This window comes from Colletotrichum acutatum (genome assembly GCF_030867785.1).
Source record: "Colletotrichum acutatum strain CBS 112980 chromosome Unknown BDZ83scaffold_3, whole genome shotgun sequence".
NCBI classification, from domain to species: Eukaryota; Fungi; Ascomycota; class Sordariomycetes; order Glomerellales; family Glomerellaceae; genus Colletotrichum; species Colletotrichum acutatum.
In genome coordinates this window covers 417,310-435,868 of record NW_026848997.1, presented here as the reverse complement: position 1 = coordinate 435,868, position 18,559 = coordinate 417,310, and the positions used below count along the sequence as shown (strand labels likewise).

The 18,559-nt window shown below is 53.4% G+C and overlaps 4 protein-coding genes across 4 annotated transcripts; 3 read left to right on the top strand and 1 right to left on the bottom strand.

Annotated features, from left to right (window-relative positions):
* Positions 1 to 970: 970 nt before the first annotated feature.
* On the bottom strand, positions 971 to 1,299 carry BDZ83DRAFT_746676 (uncharacterized protein; the record flags this gene model as incomplete). Its single annotated transcript, XM_060513307.1, has 2 exons — positions 971 to 1,018; positions 1,126 to 1,299. The coding sequence occupies 2 exons, from the start codon at positions 1,297 to 1,299 to the stop codon at positions 971 to 973; spliced, it is 222 nt and encodes a 73-aa protein (XP_060371331.1).
* A 1,843-nt stretch (positions 1,300 to 3,142) lies between these two features.
* BDZ83DRAFT_598634 (uncharacterized protein) lies at positions 3,143 to 3,760 on the top strand. Its single transcript, XM_060506960.1, has 2 exons — positions 3,143 to 3,165; positions 3,226 to 3,760. Exon 2 carries the CDS (start codon positions 3,299 to 3,301, stop codon positions 3,536 to 3,538), a length of 240 nt encoding a protein of 79 aa, XP_060371330.1. The 5' UTR covers positions 3,143 to 3,165; positions 3,226 to 3,298; the 3' UTR covers positions 3,539 to 3,760.
* A 132-nt stretch (positions 3,761 to 3,892) lies between these two features.
* Positions 3,893 to 8,994, top strand: BDZ83DRAFT_746675 (P-loop containing nucleoside triphosphate hydrolase protein; the record flags this gene model as incomplete). Its single annotated transcript, XM_060513306.1, has 4 exons — positions 3,893 to 3,931; positions 3,983 to 6,948; positions 7,013 to 8,205; positions 8,927 to 8,994. 4 exons carry the CDS (start codon positions 3,893 to 3,895, stop codon positions 8,992 to 8,994), a joined length of 4,266 nt encoding a protein of 1,421 aa, XP_060371329.1.
* A 4,180-nt stretch (positions 8,995 to 13,174) lies between these two features.
* Positions 13,175 to 14,014, top strand: BDZ83DRAFT_646240 (uncharacterized protein; the record flags this gene model as incomplete). Its single annotated transcript, XM_060509940.1, has 1 exon — positions 13,175 to 14,014. One exon carries the CDS (start codon positions 13,175 to 13,177, stop codon positions 14,012 to 14,014), a length of 840 nt encoding a protein of 279 aa, XP_060371328.1.
* Between the last annotated feature and the right edge of the window lie 4,545 nt (positions 14,015 to 18,559).

The following is an 18,559-nucleotide window of genomic DNA, read 5'->3' as shown; positions in this document are numbered from 1 at the left end:
GGACCATGTGTGAAGGGTGTAGTCTGAAGAAAGCAGGATACCGCTGAGACAGACTTGAGCAAGGTCATGGGATCTTGATCCGATGTTGAGACTTGAAAGGTCCCGTCTTTGAAAAGAGAGGGACAGGACGAACAAGACCTTAGGGCCTCGAGTTCTCAACGAATATGCCCATTCGGTTCAGTCTAACTATCTTGATTCTGGAGCCAGCCGTGCCCAAACGCTCGCAGATGACAGGTACTGCTGTCAGCCGGATGCGCAGAATCATGCACTACGACCGAGTAAGTCGGCATTTTCAATGAAGACTGTAAAGAACAAGTAATCCTTGGACGATGGCGTAGTTAAACATCCACCAAAGTATGAGCCATGGGAATGGCGAAGTTAACTTGGCTGCGTCGTCGTCTCCTGAATTCCTCAACGGTCTTCTCCGCATTTGAGGTCAAGATCTCAGCCAGGTTCATCCCTTTGAGAAACCCGCGACACAAGCTTCCTAAGAGTATGGCTTCGCGCGGCCCCGGGCTGGGCGGTTTTGCTCGGAATGATGTCCGTCAAGCAACGCCAAGCTCTTCTCTCGGGCATAAACTGACTCAAACAGCTAACGGATTCAGTCAGCGAACGAATCACGTCTTTCTCGTCTTTCGCCTCTGATCACAGTAGTCCATTGCTTGGGGAAGCCCTACATCATGAGGTTGATGATGGTTGCAAGCTCTTCTCCTTGGAAGATTAGAATTGGATCTGAAAAGATACTATCACCAGAACTAGGTCGAGTCCCGAATACGGCCGGAGCACAGGGCTCCTTCACGTTTAGTGAACATCTGGAATTTCAAATGCAATGAATTCGCTAAGTAATCAAGAGCCAATATCTAGCGCTATGGAAGTAACAATGCTGGTATACTCGATGTCCTTGGCGCCAAAGTGTCGCTTGTGTGCCATGTTCTACGGAACCTTTCTAAATGAGGTTCCGGTGGCCCTTTTATGCGCGCCTTGCCGCTTTGATCTTTGCCGAGTCTGATCCCAAAACCTGTATCGAGTATGAGATGATGATTGTTACATCATGGGGTAGTGGTCCGTACTCACGCCTATGAAATTCCAATTCTTTTGTATGTCGGTTTAACCAGAACCGCAGACACAGCCCTCGCGGAGCGCTGGGGCGATGTTGGGGAATGGAAAGCACTGGCGGCCTTGGGCGTCGCAGTTCTCGCTCTCCACGCCACAGGCGGTATCAGAGCAAGGTCCGGTGTATGGTGCCTGCGCGGCGACGGCGGCCATGAGGGTGAAGACGGTGAAGAAGATGCCACGCATGATTGCTGGTTTAAATGGGGAATTGGTAGTCTGGCGTTTGGCAGTTGCGGGGGAGATTAGATGAGTTCGAGGCGTCTGAATCGGATGAAGTCGAAGCTGAAGACTGTTGTGTGATGATGAGCTAGTGAAGAGATGAGACTGAGACTGTGCGTTCGTTCGTCTCGATTATATACTTCATCAGAACCCGCCATTTGCCTTCGTCTCCTCTTTTCACGTCCTATTCTTTACAGTTTGGACAGTAGCCAGGACTATCATGTCTATTTTGGAAGGCTGCTAATTGAGGCTCGGCCACAGACGTCTGGCGCTGCAATCGGCTGGTGGCCCGAAAATCTTGGCTGCACCTTGGCAGGTTTGGAGTATCATCGGTTTCCGAGGGCGGTAGAAAGGATGCCAGCGACAATCACAGTGAAGTAGGCTTAGTTAGCAGGCGATGAGGATCTGCTATGAGCGGTAAAAGAGTAAGAGAGCAAGAAAAGCTTGTGGCTGCCGTCTCGCGCTGGTCTTGGCGATGAACGTTTCAATTATTTCTTGTCCTTCTCTTGGCTCTCTCTCGACCGTGGTGCGGGATGCTGTCCGCGTCTCATACATTGCCTTTATTTAGAAGGACGAGAGCGCCCTACTAAAATAAAGTCGCCAACCCCCCACGATGGCTAGTGGTTTGACGATGGTGAGTTGTTCGCGCGGGTGGCCCCCACATGCGATTGAATTGAATGGTTCAGCAACACTTGGGAACTCTTGGGAGTTGTCAAAATAGTAAAAAGGGGGTTGTATCCTTGCCTGGTCGTTGTCTCGGTCGCTCCGCAGTTGTAGGTATTTCTGTACGATTGCATGGCGAGTCAGTGATCGCCCCGAGAGCCAATGCAACCAGAGGCTTATTTTTGAAACTGTCCGACGGGATTGGAATGAAACGGGTCCGGGGTTGAGTACCATATGCGCGAATGAGCACCTACGCACAGTATATCTGTCGATCCCGCCTCCACTTCATCTCAGTGTACCATCTCTTACCCGACGTTTACATGTGTGATCTATGTCGGCGTAGGTCGGGGTGGCCTATCTTCCCTTACTATACCTTACTGAGCCATGGATACTACGAGATACGCTACATTGAAGCATACTACACATCAAGTTAACTTATGACCGCGACCGAAACATAAAATTCAATTTGATGTCTCTCTAATCTTACAAAGCATTTCCGTGAAGGTAAGGTAGGATAGGGAGCAACGAACTGATTGGGCGCAGACAACGTGGTGACGCAGATAGCCGGACCGGGCACGGAGCAAGAGAGTGGGTCTCGGCTCCGGAACTGGGATCCGACCAGCGGGTCGGACCTCCGAGGCGGCTGCCGCCTCATTCGTCCGATGTGGAATTTACTCCAGAAGCAACGTGCAGCCACCAAGCGGCAGGAGAACTCAACGATCATGGATATTGTCTATCTCCTCACGTCTCCAGGTCAATAGAGCTAGCTTTTAATCGAATTTCTGGAACGTAGGCGCGTGAATAGAGCTTTTGACAGCATTCGTAGTTTGATAAGGATCACCTGATCGGCTCTGCACGTGACGCCTGCACAGCCACCCATTGGATTGCTGTCATCCCATCTCTTTCTGAGGCGGCTGCGTCATGGCCATTTACCTTTCTCATCCCAGCAACATCTTCGACTCCAGACCATATTTCTCATCTTCTGGAGACATTAACATCTCCCTCTTTCGCAACCAAAGGAGTGTACTCATCTGGCGCAATTGCCAACGAAAGCTCCACCAACTTCCAACAACATAATGGACCAATCTAGCCAAGTTGCCCCATCTGGGCGTGCAGATTCTCCTTCCACATTGAGCGACGCCCAACAGCCAGCCCCTTACCAACCCATGGGTGAGCACAGAGTCCTCTTCCGTCCAATAGCCGTAAACGTTTAAACCTCTCACTAATCAGCCTCACCACGCAAAAGATCCTCGGCGCCCACAGCCCCAAACAGAACAGATGGAGATGGGCCTTCGCGGCGGTGATGATGGTCGCGGACCTTGTCCCGGACGCTTCTGCTTTATCATCCCCTGCCCTATTCCTTGCAATTTCTGTATTTTCCCTTGCCCTTGCTAAGGCGAGGAGTGAAGCAATGTTCTTGTTTGTGTTTTGCTGTTCTAAGAAGGTGGACTCTTTTATTTTCATTTTTGGCCAAAGGGGCACAGTTCTAAGTGGAGAACCGAAATGTCGAGCAATAGAGCCGGAAATTCAGCCCAACAGATGATGCTTACTTGCTCGGGGTGATGCTACGCCGCACAAGGGGCAACTTGTTGATAAAGGGACCTTGTTAATACCAAGGTACATTTCTTCAAAATTCAGTCGGTTCCTTTCGATTCATGCAGCGCGTCTCACCTGTGCGCCATTGCGCTTTCGGCGATCTTTTCCCAACGCCAGCATTTTCAGTCTCTCAATGAATTCCTCATGTGCCAACGACAGGTCCCTGGGTCCAGTCGTCCATGGATGCCGTGATGAATTTGACTTCACTGTCGGATTTGAACAAGCCGTTTTGGCAATCACTCCGGCAGCCGTGTTAGTCCTGTGCTCAGTGCTGCGACTGTTTCAATTGCTCCAAAAACGAATGATTGTTGATGAGACTGTTCTACTATGCCTAAAGATTGTAAGCAACGACACTGCCAAGGTGATTTCACGAGGTCTAATACTCTAATAGTCCGCCCTTGTGACCTACTCTGGCCTGCAACTTGGCCATCTCATTCTGACAGGCCGTGGCACATACTGGTCGTTCCCGTTGGGGATCGCATCCGACGCGATGAATTTTGTAGCATCTTTAATCATGATTCTTCTCTCATTTTTGGAGCATGCCCGCTCGCCGCGGCCGTCAATGCTGCTCGGCATATACCTCCTGATTACCGCCTTGTTTGACATTGCTCGCACGAGAACCCAATGGCTATCGGCAGACTCTACGAACGGTTTCCATCAAGCTCACTTGTCGATCGCGAGTGTCGTTCTCAAAGTCGTCGTACTCGCCATCGAATCTAGGACGAAAAGGCGAATATCAGCTTCCGACAAGCAGCAAAGTCCGGAGGCGACGAGCGGTATCATCAGTCTTTCGACCTACTTCTGGGTCAATGACCTCTTCCTCAGGGGATTCCGCAAGCTTCTTGTTCTCGACGACTTGTATGCGCTCGATGAAGCAATGTCAGCCGAGGTCATATACACCAAATTCGGGCCTCTTTCAGAGAAATCCAAAGCGCAGGGTCACAAGCATGCTCTATTCAGGGGTCTTACACAAACGCTCGTAGGACCATTCATACTGCCCATCGTTCCACGGCTTTGTCAGATGGGCTTCAAATTCTGCCAGCCTCTCATGATTGAGAGCTTGTTGAACTACCTCCAGGAGCCCGTGGGCACTTTGTCACCGAATAAGGGGTACGGGTACATTGGCGCTGCCTTTCTCACCTATATTGGCATGGCTACATCCAGTTCCGTTTACTGGTACTTCCAAGAGCGCTTCGTTCACATGGCAAGAGGTATCTTGGCCTCGGCCGTCTACCGCAAAACGACCGTCATCAGCCTGTCCGCCGCGGACGACTCAGCAGCCTTGACACTCATGAACGCTGACGTGGAGCGCGTCAAGAATGGTTTCCAGCCGATCCACGAGTACTGGGCCAACACGATCGAGGTTGCGTTGGCGTGTTGGTTGCTGCAAAGACAAATTGGCGCCGCCTTTGTTGCGCCCGTTGTTGTCGTCATCGTCTGTACGGCAGCCTCCACGGTGACCGCCAAATTTACAGGAAAACGTCAGACCTTGTGGATGGAGTCTATCCAGCAGCGAGTCGGTGTCACTGCCAAAGCTATCTCCAGCATGAAGGCACTCAAGATCTCAGCCATGTCGGGGCCGATTGAAAGCCTGATTCACAGCTTACGCCTCAAGGAACTCAGAGTAGGTGGAAAATGGCGACTGATGCTCCTCGCGGCCGTGACGATCGCATACACGCCCTCTCAGCTTGGCCCCGTCATGGCTTTCGCCGTGACTTCTCAGACTCTCAACGTCACGCGTATCTTCACTTCCATGGCGTATCTCATGCTCTTGGCTGGTCCGTTGGGGAGCCTGTTCCAAACCATTCCGCAACTGGTTTCGGCATTCGCCTGCTTGGGCCGTATCCAGGCCTACCTAGATAAAGACAGCCGTGTAGATTATCGCAAAACGCCCGAAGCCCCTCGTCCGTCAAGTTTGGAAAGCGATACGAAGCCCGCTGACCTTCAGGCTTCATCAATTACAGTGAAGCATGCTTCGTTCGGATGGGCAGAGGGGAAGTACGTTCTGGATGACGTTGACGTACTTGTACCTGCCAACTCCCTGACTATCATCGTAGGGCCTGTGGCTTCCGGCAAGTCGACACTTCTGAAAGGCCTTCTCGGCGAGGTCCCATACCATTCCGGTGAAGTGATCTTCAGTGCCAACCATCGCAGAGTAGGCTACTGCGACCAATCTCCATTCCTCTACAATAGCACAATCAAGGCCAATATCATTGGACACTCCGGACTGGACCCTGAACGGTATCGTCAAGTAATCGACGCTACGATGCTATCTGCCGACTTTGCAACACTGCACAAAGGCGATCGCACCAAGATCGGCAGCAACGGGCTCACCCTGAGTGGTGGACAGAGACAACGAGTCGCTCTCGCTCGCGCCCTGTATCTTGAATGTGACTTGCTCATCCTGGACGACATCATGAGCGGCCTCGACGCGACCACCGAAGAGCACGTCTTCAACCTGGTCTTTGGCAACCAAGGCATCGTTCGTCAGAGGCGCATCACAGCCGTATTGTGCACGCACTCTGTGCGTCATTTACCATTGGCAGACCATATCATCGCACTCGGCGCCGACTGTACTGTAGTCGAGCAGGGATTATTTGCAGACTTGCAGACCAACGGAAAATACGTCCAAAGCCTCAGGATCCAAGAAGCCGAGACCATCCCTCAGGGAAAGCATGAGGCAGCAAGCCAGACTGAGAAAATACCCTTGGCGCAAACAGTCACTGAAGTCTCCGACGTGGTGGACGAACCGGACAAGGCACGCCAGCTGGGCGATGTGGCAGTATACAGGCACTACTTTGGCAGCATGGCGAAATGGGTCATTGCCGTCTTCATTTTCTGGTGCTGCGCCTACGCCTTTTGCATGAACTTCCCCACCGTCTGGCTGAAATTCTGGTCCGAGGACATCACTGCCGAGTCTCCTAAGCGTTCGGGTGCGTTCTACATGGGCATCTACGCTCTTTTACAAATCATGTGTCTCGGGTCCCTGATGGTGGTCGTCTTTATCAACACGCGGACCATGATTTCGCAGTCCGGATCGAGTTTGCACCAGCGGGCCCTGCGGACGCTCGTCGGCGCGCCGTTGAGGTTCTTTGCGACGACTGACACGGGGACGGGGACGAATCTATTTGCTCAAGATCTCGCTTTGATCGACAGTGAGCTACCGATGGCACTGATCAACTTTTCCGTATTGCTTTTTGCCGCTGTGGGTATGGCCGTCGTTATTGCTGTCTCGTCGCCTTGGTTGGCGCTTAGTTACCCCTTTCTTGTGGCTATTCTGTACTTTGTGCAAATGTTTTACCTTCGTACTTCGAGGCAGTTACGTATTCTGGAGCTCGAAGCAAAGAGTCCTCTTTAGTGAGTCTGCTGGTGACTACTGTCCCAAAACATCCGGGGCTGAACTGACTGATCTCGTCCACAGCTCCCACTTCATTGACACTCTCAAAGGTTTGGCGACGCTGAGAGCTCTGGGTTTCATCTCTGCGGATATCACAGTCAACAACGACCTTCTCGACACCAGCCAGAGGCCAGCATACCAGCTCGCAATCATCCAGCGGTGGCTACAGCTGGCACTCAAGTTACTCGTGGCAGCCCTCGCGACCATTGTAGTGACGCTGGCGACGCAACTGCGGGCCAGCTCTGGATTTACCGGAGCATCACTAGTAACTCTCATGTCTTTTGGTGATACCCTGACTACAATCGTTCAGTCATACACCATGCTGGAAACAAGTATAGGAGCAGTGGCGCGCCTAAAGACGTTTAGCGACACGGTGACCCCAGAGACTGGGCCCAACGAAGACATCATTCCAAAGGAAAGCTGGCCTGAGAAGGGAGCAATCGAGATCAAAGGAGTCTCGGCGTCTTACGGAGCCTCCAGGGATCAGCCGAGCTCAGCCGGCGAGGAGAAGCCGCCTGCGGATCTAGCCATTCGAGATCTGCATCTCTCAATCAGTCCCGGCGAGAGGGTAGCTATATGTGGAAGAACAGGGAGCGGGAAATCATCGCTCATTCTCCTGTTACTTCGTCTTATCGAGACCTTGCCCGGAGGTGCGGGTGGTATCGTGGTGGACTCGGTGCCGCTCGACAAGGTCGACCGAGACACTCTGCGGCGCCGTATCATAGCCGTCTCTCAGGACGCAATCTTCCTCCCTAACGGGTCGACAGTGAGAGAAAACCTAGATCCGTTTGACGCGGCGACCGAGGTTGAGTGTCTCGAGGGCTTGGAGCAAGTTGGACTGCTCGCGGGGGTACAAGAGCGAGGCGGTATAGGTGCCGATCTCACCGCCGAGTCTTTCAGCCAGGGGCAGAAGCAGCTGTTCTGTCTGGCTCGTGCGGTCTTGCGGAGGCGGGTGAAGAGCCGTGGTGGTACTGATGGGGGGATCCTTCTTCTTGATGAAGTTTCTTCGAGTGTTGATCGGGCTACGGATCTTGTTATGCAGGATATCATTCGAAGGGAGTTTGAGGGGTATACGATTATCATGGTGTCTCATCGCCTGGATATGGTGTTGGACTGTGATACGGTCGTGGTCATGGATAAAGGCAGTGTGGTTGAGAAAGGGGCACCGCGGGTGCTGAAGGATCAAGAAGGGGGCGTTTTCCGGGAGTTGTGGAATAGTAGCAGGACAATGGAAGAGTAGTAGCTTTTCTTAGTTAAAATGTTCAGCTTGACACAGAAAAGGGTGGTGATGAGGGGTTGATGAGGAGAATTCAAGACAAATTCAGATTGATCAAGTTCCTTACAGGGAGAATCGATATCCTGGAAAGATGTTAAACAGAAGTATCTGACATTAGCAGTCCACCTCAGACTTGATCAACTCCTAACCAATACATCAATCAAGAGTAACTTGATAAATGCATTCAAACGAAACTTATGCTCTTTCCCTTTAGACAAGTAACAGACTTTCGTATCAGTGTAAGCTATTAAAATGTTTGCCTATCCTCAGACCAATTTCGACCGAGACTTGGACGGCTCTTTGCTTTCCTTCCATACCCAGAGAAACTAACTGAAGTTGACGCCGACTTTACTCGCCCTTGGTCAGTGTATTTCAACTCTTCAGCAGACCGGAGCGTGGTGTCACGACGGCTGAGCTTTGCTATAGTCTCGACACACAGGATTGCATGATGCGATTCCCTTATAGATACTGCAATGACGACTACTCTCCTCCCATTAACACATCCCTCAGGAGTACTCAGTCTTCACAATGCCGGACAAGAGATGACCGATCTTATCTACTCCTTCAGCAATATATTCTTTCGTTTCTCAGTCTCTATGCTAACGATGCTGACTTCCCAACGCTCCTTGAAGCTGGCTGGAGACCTCCACTAATCTAGGAAGCAAACGGAACAGTCGTCTTCGCAAAGTGGACAAGCAGAGGCATTACGCGCTTGCATGCCGAGGCTTAAATGGAGGTATATCAAGATATCGTGCTCGGCGGCACAGCATCGGTACCTCCCAACCAGCAGTAACGCCACGGCGTCTGCATTTGATCTGGTTGCGAGCAGTGGCCAGAACAGCTTCGCTCTGAATATCGACTTTTCGGGATTCATTGTGGACTCGTATATCAATATCGCCGTGTTCAATCATAAGACCTCATCCGTCTCCTTCTCATGAGTAATTACAACAGAATAAGTGAGTAGAAGCCGCCGTCTAGAGACAATGGGGCATCTATTGGAGAGTAACTTCTAATATTGTAAGGCGTGTACATGCGACGTTCACCGCGGAGCGTAATCCTGATCTTGTTGTCTGGGCCCTGACAGACGGAAGTTCGTCTTGATCAACAAGCCGGACTACTACTCGTGTCCCATCTGAAATCAAAGCCTTGCGATTTCACTTGGGCTGATTAAGTAGGCAGCGCATATAGGTTGCCTTGTGCAGGAGATCAAACCTGTGGGTGCAATAAGAGAAACTCGCAGTTTCCATGGGTATGATTCTACCAAACTCCCGGCAGTCTTAGCAATTAGCATTTTGGGCGGACTTGCTCATTTCAGGGTCAGACATTCTAGACTAATTCCGGCCGTGCACACCACACATGGAGAAACACGAGGCCATTAGATGAACCTTAATTCTATGCAGCACAGCAGCGGACGGAACTTCCGTTATCAAGGTTTGGTCAATTCCCATGAGAGAATCCTACCTGTCACTTTTTCGCGCTCAGGCAATCGGGAAACAATGCTTTGAGGATGCAGAGCCAATCAATAACAATTGTCGAGCGTCAGCTTGTCAGGGCTCCCTCTTTACTCTCACACTTTCTGATAACGACCTAGACAAAGCTTGAGACTGACAATCAAATGGGCCAAAACACCTTCTGTGCGTCAGTTCTCTCCAAGATTTCTGGCATACGTAACTGTTGTTTTCCCTCGGGCATCAATATCAAAGGCTTAGGGATTCCTGGCAATGTTTTCCGTACGGGGGTTATCCTGATCGTCGAGGACCGCGCCTGGGGTTTGGTGTTTAGCACCGACGTCATGTTTGCGAAAGCCAAACCACCACCACAGGAACCGACAATCGCGGGATTTTGCTTCCTTGTTCCCCTTATCTCTTTCTTGTCGTCAATTGTCCAGCATGTTGAGTCAGTGAGACAGGCTGAAAAGCCAGGGAGAGAGTTGGAGTCTCTTTGGAGTCAAAGAAGTGATGGGGAGGGCGTGGGAACCACACTGGGCCATTGTGTCGGAATCTCGATGTACCCCAAAGCGATCCCGTGTCAGCCTTCCTAGAGCGGAAGAAGAGCAACCCTCCGGTACGTCATTTGGCGTTTTCTTCTCGAGGATTTGCGCACCCTCCCCCCGGGGCCCGGGGCCCGGGGCCCGGAAGGAAGGAAGGAAGCGTCTGATAGAAAGAAGAAGAGATGTTCAATATGGAAAAGGGGGCGAGGCTCCCTCTAACTTCTCGGCCGGTGCGACCGGCGTCGGGAACGATAGCGCGGGCCAGCCGGGCATCATGCCGGTGGCAGGGTTCATGTCGGACAGCCTTTTTGGAGGGTTGAGTCTCAGTTCACATTGGGAATTCGGGTAGTGGTGACTGGGTTGCGTCTCCGCGGGGAAACAGTTTGCTAGCCTAGCATGGAGCTGGCGCTTCCGTCTCACGCACATTCCTTCCCTTCCCGTGCGGACGATCATGAAAATCCCCCTTGAACGTCGCGGAAGTTGGGAAGCGTTTAGGAACGCAAGGCCTCTCGCCCTTACATCAGAGTCTGGGGGAAGAATGGTTGGGGCAGCAGATCGACCGGGCGGCGCAGTTTAGGCGAGGGAAAGGGTTGTTGCACGGATCGACGACGGCGGCGACAACACCATCACGACGCACCTTGACATGGAACGGTCGTTGACTTCCTCTTGGCCTTAATGGTGGTGGTGGTGGGTTGTCATCGCTGGCATCGGTGTCGGATTGAGGTATCGGGTCGAGGGGGGCGTGTTATCCGGATCAGAACTTCAGGTTACTGTCGTCCCGTTCGTTGTCCAGCAATCTCCCTCTCTCCTGTCTCTCAATTGCCCTATTCGGGGAACCGGGTTGGAGGTTCAGATTATTGACGGATGAACCTCCGCCATGCCGGAAAGCAATAGATAGCAACCTTCAAACACTTTTTTGAGCGGCATCGAACCCCCGGCCGGGATAAGGTGGCATGAAAAAAAGCAAAGTAGTACGGTGATAACAGCTGTTGCTGCGTCTGCACCTACTGTGTGAGAAACGATTCGTTGTAAAGTGTTGGAATGTCACTAGGCGGTGAGCGAGCCGTCACCGACTGCGCCGACGAGGGATGCCGGCAGAGTCGACGTCACATGTCGAACGCCCTGCATGCGCCAGCTGCCTGTTCGCTTGCCAGGCGTTTGCCAGCCCGCGAACGCGCTTCGACAGCGGACGTGGAGGACGTGTAGGAGGTGATGGACCCGGAATCGGAGCTTGTTCCCTGCACGCCCCGAGGTCTGTTGGTGGCCTTACACCCCTACGTTGTGGCCTGAGGCAAGAGTGCGTCACCACGAATTGAGTAAGCAACCAATCAGAGACTGGCGATAACGGCGCAAACACGACAGTCAATGAGCAATGAAGACCCTGCATCGATTGATTAATGGCAGGGATATCGAAGCATGGCATGCAGCAAGGATGCCATTTTGGGAAAAGCGCGTCTGTGCTTCTTCTCGCAAAAGAGTGGATCCGTTATCTCGATTCGCTCCTGCCCTCCTCCTTGCAAGACTCGGTACGTACCGCAGCCTAACCACCACAGGCTCAGTCAGCCTCCCAGCGAAACGGTTCAACTCTCTCTGCGTGTTAACTTTGTTACCTTGTCTCTTTGTGGCCCGACTCGAACGACTTCTCGTAGATTTGCTTGGCCTTTCTTTCGCTCTGCCTCCGTGAAATGCCCCCCCTAGACGGGGAGAAAGGCCTCATAATTCACATCTTACGATTGCCGTCGACTGCTTGGCTGCCCGCCCTCCGGGGCGTGAGGATCATTGCCGACGCGACCCCAATCCAAAACTCACCGACAATCCACAACGCCCATAGCCGGTTCCGTCCCCTCGGATAGTCTCACCTGATTCTGTTATCGATGAAACCAACGATGCCCTTGGAACTTCCTGCTCGACATATCTCTGGTTGATCAAGCCCCCTGCTTTTTCAAAAGGACCCTCTGGAGAGAGATGAGGCTCGTTTAACGACGACATGTCTCATTTGAACCTCAATCCGGGGAAGACCACGTCGCTCACACGCGAGCCATTGATCTGTAGGGATCATCTCTGATGGCGGCGAAACGGCTGCCCTGGGATCCTGGACTATCTTGTCCCGGCCACCGACCGTGCCATTGGGCAAAGGGGTGACGGACAGCCACCGGGCAGCGACAAGTCTCATGGAGAATTCCTTTTTTTTTTTTTCCCTTCTTGAATCTGTATCTACTGCGTACGAATAGGTACCCCAACATTCCAAGCCTATCGCTTACTTTGCAGCTAGAGTACCCACCATTACCTGCAAAAAGCCTATCGAATCTTGATGTTGCCGGCCGCGAACAGGACAGAGTTGGCAGTGGACCGACTCAGTCAACCTATCATCTTACAGGGATAAACAAGTACTCAGCAACTGAAATGTCGGTGTCTCTCTTTTCTGCCGTTGGGAGGCGGCGGCGGCGTCGTCGTCACGGCCATCGTCGTCGTCGTCGTTGCCCTCGTGGTGCCACGGAAACAAGTGGCGCAGGTTTGACAGAGAGCGCATTCTGGTCTTTGTTGCTCGCGTCTCATATCCTCCGCTCCGTCAGCAATGCAACCGCGGTCTCGTCTAAGAGCGTTTCGCCTCCCCGTCAAAGGCAAGGTCGGTTCGTCGGTGCCGGCATTGAGCCTCGGCCGGACGCTGCTGTCAGAAGAGGAACACGCCCGAAGCCAACAGCCAAAAAAACCACCGAAGTGCAGTGGGCGGACGGGAGAGGGAGAGGCTGTGGAGTCGGCCAGATTCCGGGGACTCTTCACGTCTCCTGTGTCCTAGCGCTCGGCGACAGCGAACGAACAGACTGGCGTCGCGAGGCTGTGGCAAAGAAGAAGGGGGAAGAGGGGTGGCCAGCGCCAGCTGGAGCTGGAACTGCAGCTGCATTGGCTTCCCCCATTGTCAATGCTGCGCAACGGTTTTGCCTGCTGGGATCCCCGCCACACTTACACAGAATACCGCGGTTCTATCCACAACTCGGGCGAGGCGGCAGGCCCTTCAGCCTGTTGTCTTGATTGGAATATCTCTCAGCACCACAGAAATTGGACCGCAAACGTTGAAGCGCCGTCTTGGGCGGGCCCTCTGAGCAACCTATTTGCAAATGCCAAGCCAAAGCGGTTCCGTAACGGCCACAGTCTCCAGGCTTCTGGATGTGTTCTGGAGCAGAGCATCGTGGGATTGGGAGTGGAAGAGCTCCACCCGACCAGTTCTCTTGCTGAAGTTTCTGGATCCTCTTCCTGCACAATGTTCTCAATTCGGCCCAGTCGCCCATCTGGCCTCTGCTTCAAAGAAAGCTTCGCTTCGCGTTGCTTTGGGTATCCGTACGCTGCACGGATCCAGATACAGATGCTGGGCCCATTGACCCCCCAATCTCCATTAGAGTGTGGCATCTCGCTGCTGAAGTTCCGGGGCTTCCTCGCAGACATGAGGTGCGGTGGGGTTGTCGACGTCGACCTCTGTCGATTTCTCTCAGTTGTCAAGTTTTCAGAGCAGATCTTTCATCTGTGGCTGGATGGGGTTTTACTCGTCCAGGAATTGATGGACATTGGCCGAAATCAACGAGAATCGGAGGTTGCACTGCCTGCGTCATATTCAGTGGTTGAAATGACTCGGATTTGGAGACAACTTCCCCACGGACCCTTACAGCAAGCACTGCGAGTTATTACAGAGTACGGAGTACATCTCGGAGTCTTTGCGAGCGTCGGAGGAGTGAGTTCAGGCCACGAAACAACGGAGGGCCAATGAGACAAACTCCCGTCCCTGTCTCACTCGGCCGACACGCCAGATCGGCCTGATGGGCCACTGGAAATCCGAACCATAGCGAACCTGACGTATTGGGTTGGAGATTAATTGATTTGTGGCCCCGGAAGAAGCAGCGCTCACTGGCAGAGCCCGTCGAAATCAACGACTGAGCAGAAGCTAGAGCAGAACATTAGAGGGTTCGTCATCAAGATGTAGCCGCTTGCGACTTGCCACTTACAGACGAGTTTGGCATGTCACTCAGGTCTCAACGGCCTCCCGTCCTGTCACCTTGCAAGCGTTGGACGACAGTCGGTAGCCACAAAGCTGGCGGCGGATTGCAGTGACACCACAAACGCGACGGGCTGTCAGACTCTCCCATGTGGTTGATCACCTCCGCAAATAGCACACCGACGTTGTGCCACACACCCCGCAGCAACCCCGTTGGCAACTGACAGGACGCTTGCTGTGGTTGCCGCAGCTCCTAGATGACTAGACGACACGTCGTCTTCCGCCCGGCAATGTGGACGGCGCATCAATCATCACGGAGGCTGAAGCATAGTAATTTCAGAAGTGGTGTCTGGAGGCTGGAACGAAGCCACCTTCACCCACAAGCTATAACCCACTGTTTGAATGACGGACACTGTCGACCGTGCCAACCAGGCGAACAACAAGCAATAAGCCTCGACTGGGGAGGCTGGAGATCGGAGAAGGGGCAGCGAGTCACGGCGATTGGAAATGAACAGCGTTCGTCTGGTCCAGTTGACCAGTGCCAGTGGAGGATGAATCCCCACAATGTGGAGAGGGCGAGAGAAACAGAGAGACCCCGGCCAGATGGCCGAATGCAGCAATTGAGCAGATGAGCGGTGGGTTTTGGCGCCTTTTCCTGTGGTTCAGACTTCAGAGTTTCTCCCGACATCTGCTAGAAGAAGAACAAGAGCAACTCCAGGCGGTACGCTTCGCAGCGGTCTAGCAATACTCGTCCCTGTGGCCCAGGCCAAGTTCGTGCCTCGTGAGCTGTTTCATTGGACAACCAAGCAACTCAAGCAGCAGGGATAGCGTTTGCATGCCGCATCAGGTTCGAGTTCGAGACAATCCCAAGAGTCGAGAGTAGTCGAAATGCAACTCCTGTTGCTGGGCCTGGGTCTGGTTTCTGGGCCACGGCCGACTAACATGCAGCAAATCTGACCTGTCTGTCATCACCAAGAGGGGCACTCAGACCAGGTGTTCCGACGTCGCACAGGACGATTAGGTCCCGCCTATCGCGGTGCACACGCATAAGGTATCCTGCAGGATGGACGTCTGGAGTCCTGGACGGATGGATGCGCGCACGCATCCACGCATCCACGCATTGGGAGGAGAGGGGAGGGGAGGAGGCGGATCGCCGCCAAAGAAGGCAGCATCCCAGGATGGAAATATGCTCAACAGTACAACCAGCATCAACCCACCCATCACAACAAAGCGACCAGACAAAAGCAAATTGCTAAATGTTAGCAGCCGCAAGGACATCTCCGGACAGCACTATACCTACTCAGAAACAGATATGGCAGTTCGATATTTTGCGTACGTATTCCGTACAAGCAATCACAAGATCAAGAGTTCCATGCCCCTGTGGTTTCTCGGCTCATTCCCCCCTGCTTTGCGCTGGGCGAGCCGCTCCATCCATGGAAGAAGTGGACGAAGGATCCCCGAATCCCGATATGCGTTGACGAGCCCGCCTTAGTCGATGCGAGCGTGGGAGCGATACGAGCGGCAGCCGGCAAAAAAACAAAGGCACACCAGAGTCCAGATCGGTCTCTGTCCGACGGCCCCTGTCAATGTGTATTTCGGGCCACGGCGGTGACGATGCAGCAACCGCAGCGTGGAAGAGGAGCCGCATCGTGAAGCGTCAATAAACATGAACCTTCTCGGACCAACCCAAGAGCCGCTATTACGTTGAGAAAATTTAACTTGCCCACCCTTCGTGTAGGTTGTCGCCGTCGTCACCTAGGCTCTAGCTATCGGCATTTGCAAGCGGACGCCAAAAACGGCCATCGTCCAGAGAGAAAGAGAGAGAGAGAGAGAGAGGGCCAAGGCGATATTGCGGTCTTTCTCCGGAGTGTCAAAAATGGCTGGAGAACTGGAGCAGTTCGTAACTTCGTACCAGCCAAGCAATAAAGTGACGAGGCGGGAGCGCGACGTCAAGTGGGTTTTTGGAGGGCCATGGTGTCTCAAAGGTTCACCCCGACAGCTTTCTCGCCCACCGCTAATTTACAGGCTACAGGCGCTACAGAAGCATTATTGCTTTTTTTTTTCTATTCCGTGTTTATATTTTTTTTTTTCTGCTCGCCTGCTCGCCTTCGAGACCCTTGAGACTGGGTAACCTAGTCACTTACTTAGGAAACTGGGGCAGTTGTAAGCCCGTGATCTCGAATGACACGAGCTTGGCCGTCTAGAAGCTCTGCAAAAGAGCCAAGAGTCCCTATGAACTAAACCTTAGAGGAAGGTACAGAGGCCGTTTGTAAGGATAGGTTCGGTATCCCGGGGGTGTTAGCGGCGGCTTGACTGCGGCAAGAAGAAGGAGACTGAGTTGAAGGCACGCGAGCAGCCCCGTAGGTCAAGGAGGTTCCCAGCGATCTTCATTCAACGACGTGGGCAGCGCGGGCTAGCGGCGTGGGCCAGGACATTCGCCTTACGTACAGAATAGCTGCTTCAATTTCAGGGTCCTTTTGGCTTCTGGAAGACTGTAAGCAGAGCTGAAGCAGCGTCGGACCTTGCTTCTCAACTGGGTATGGTCCATGGGTGATTGATGGTCACGGACGAGACGAGACGAAGGGAACAATGAGCCGGAGCAGCGCACGGAAGATGAAGCGAGCAGCAGAGACAATGCCGGGGGCCGTGCTGAAAATGGAGCGAAGAAAGAGGGCGAGCCTCGAGGAGCAGGAGGAGAATTGGAGGCTAGGGGAGGAAAGGACAGGAACCCGCGGGAGGCTTGGAGGGCACTTTCGGAGGAGGGAGTTTCGAGCCACTGTGGAAACACATTCTTCCAGGACCAGAGCCAGAGCCATAGCCAGAGCCAGAGAGCCAAAGACACGGGAGGCTATCCGTTCTGCGGTGGCAGTTGGGACGAGACAAGGACTTGGTGGCCCCCGGGGTATCGTCCTGAGTTGGACAAGGGTTCGGACCTCTCTACAGCCAACCACAACCCGGGTAGAAGACCGCTGCCCACCCGGCGACAGGACCAGGACGGTGGCTAAGCCGCTTCCAGGCTAGGAGACGCTTGGCCTACTCTGGCTCTGGGCCTCTTTTTGGCTGTGGCTCTGGCTTTTGTAGCGGTCTTTTCTTGGGAAGGGCCTTCCGGGGGAGGTGGATCACGGCGCGGAATTGGGGAAGGGGGGGGTCTGAAGAGTGAGAGAGAGAGAGAGAGAGAGAGAGAGAGAGAGAGAGAGGGTGAAGTGAGGACGGGGATTCCTTGCAGCGCGAAAGGGCGGTCGCCGCCGTCGCCGCCGCCGCTGCGATGATCGTGGCCGCCGCCTTTGCGCCTCACGTTTCCGCGGTCCCAGGGTTGCCGTACCGCGCTCCCTTGACTGACTACTAACCAAGTGGTGGTGTGTGGGTGGCCAGAGCTGCTCTGGCTTTTTTTGGGATTTCCTACGAGGATGGCAGTGACCATACAGGTTTATAGTATGCTGTTTTGGTCGCGATATTGTTTTGGCTTGAAGGTTGTATGTATGTGTTGGAGTTGAAGAAAACTTTAAACTTGGTAACGGGTGGATGTATGTAAGTTGGTAGCGAAACCAGAGAAAAGGCGAGGCAAAGCGTTGTGGGCAGAAGAAAGTGACGATGGACCACGTTTGGAGGAGAGAGTACGGAGTATGGTACCGGTATACCTATGCACAGAGAAAAGGAATGCCATGCCGAGAGAAGACAGAGAGAGGCAGAGGCAGAGGCAGAGGGTGTGTGTCTTGTTTACTACGGCTTTCAAGTCTCACGCCCACCACACGTCTCTTGGAGCAGATAGGTACGCATAGAGGCGAGAGAGACGACGAGAATGAGAGAGAGCGAAAGAAGACAGCGAGTGAGCGAGAGGGTGAATGAGAGACACGCCCCCCTCCCCATTCCTCGCTCTCTTTCCAGTCTGTACGGATACCATGGTCTACTGCGCACTGCGTATGGTCTGGCACTGGAGGAGAGGAAGAGGGCGGGCAACTCCCTCCGCCAATTGCCGCAGGAATAAATCTAATAGGGAACCCGCTCCCGCGTCCCCCCCCTCCCCCCTTCCCTTTCCACCCACCGCCCATAAGGTAGTGTACGTACTCTCCTACAGCGCACCCCCCTCCATCCGACTGAATCGCCCTCAAGGCTGCTGGTCCTCATCCTCACGCCCCCCCTTCCCCCATTCCGCACCCCCGAGTCTCGTCCCATCCATTTAGACCCCAAGCATCCCGCCCAAACTACTTCACCAATCCGCTCCCCTCCATCGCAACGCACGCATCTTTATCTTGCTGCGATTGCCTCCTCCCTCACCACTCCCGATCAGGTCATCTACACCTCACTTACACCTCACATTCA

Excerpts from the sequence above, each read along its gene's own strand:
- BDZ83DRAFT_598634 (XM_060506960.1), top strand. The coding sequence starts at position 3,299 with ATGATGGTCGCGGACCTTGTCCCGGACGCTTCTGCTTTATCATCCCCT.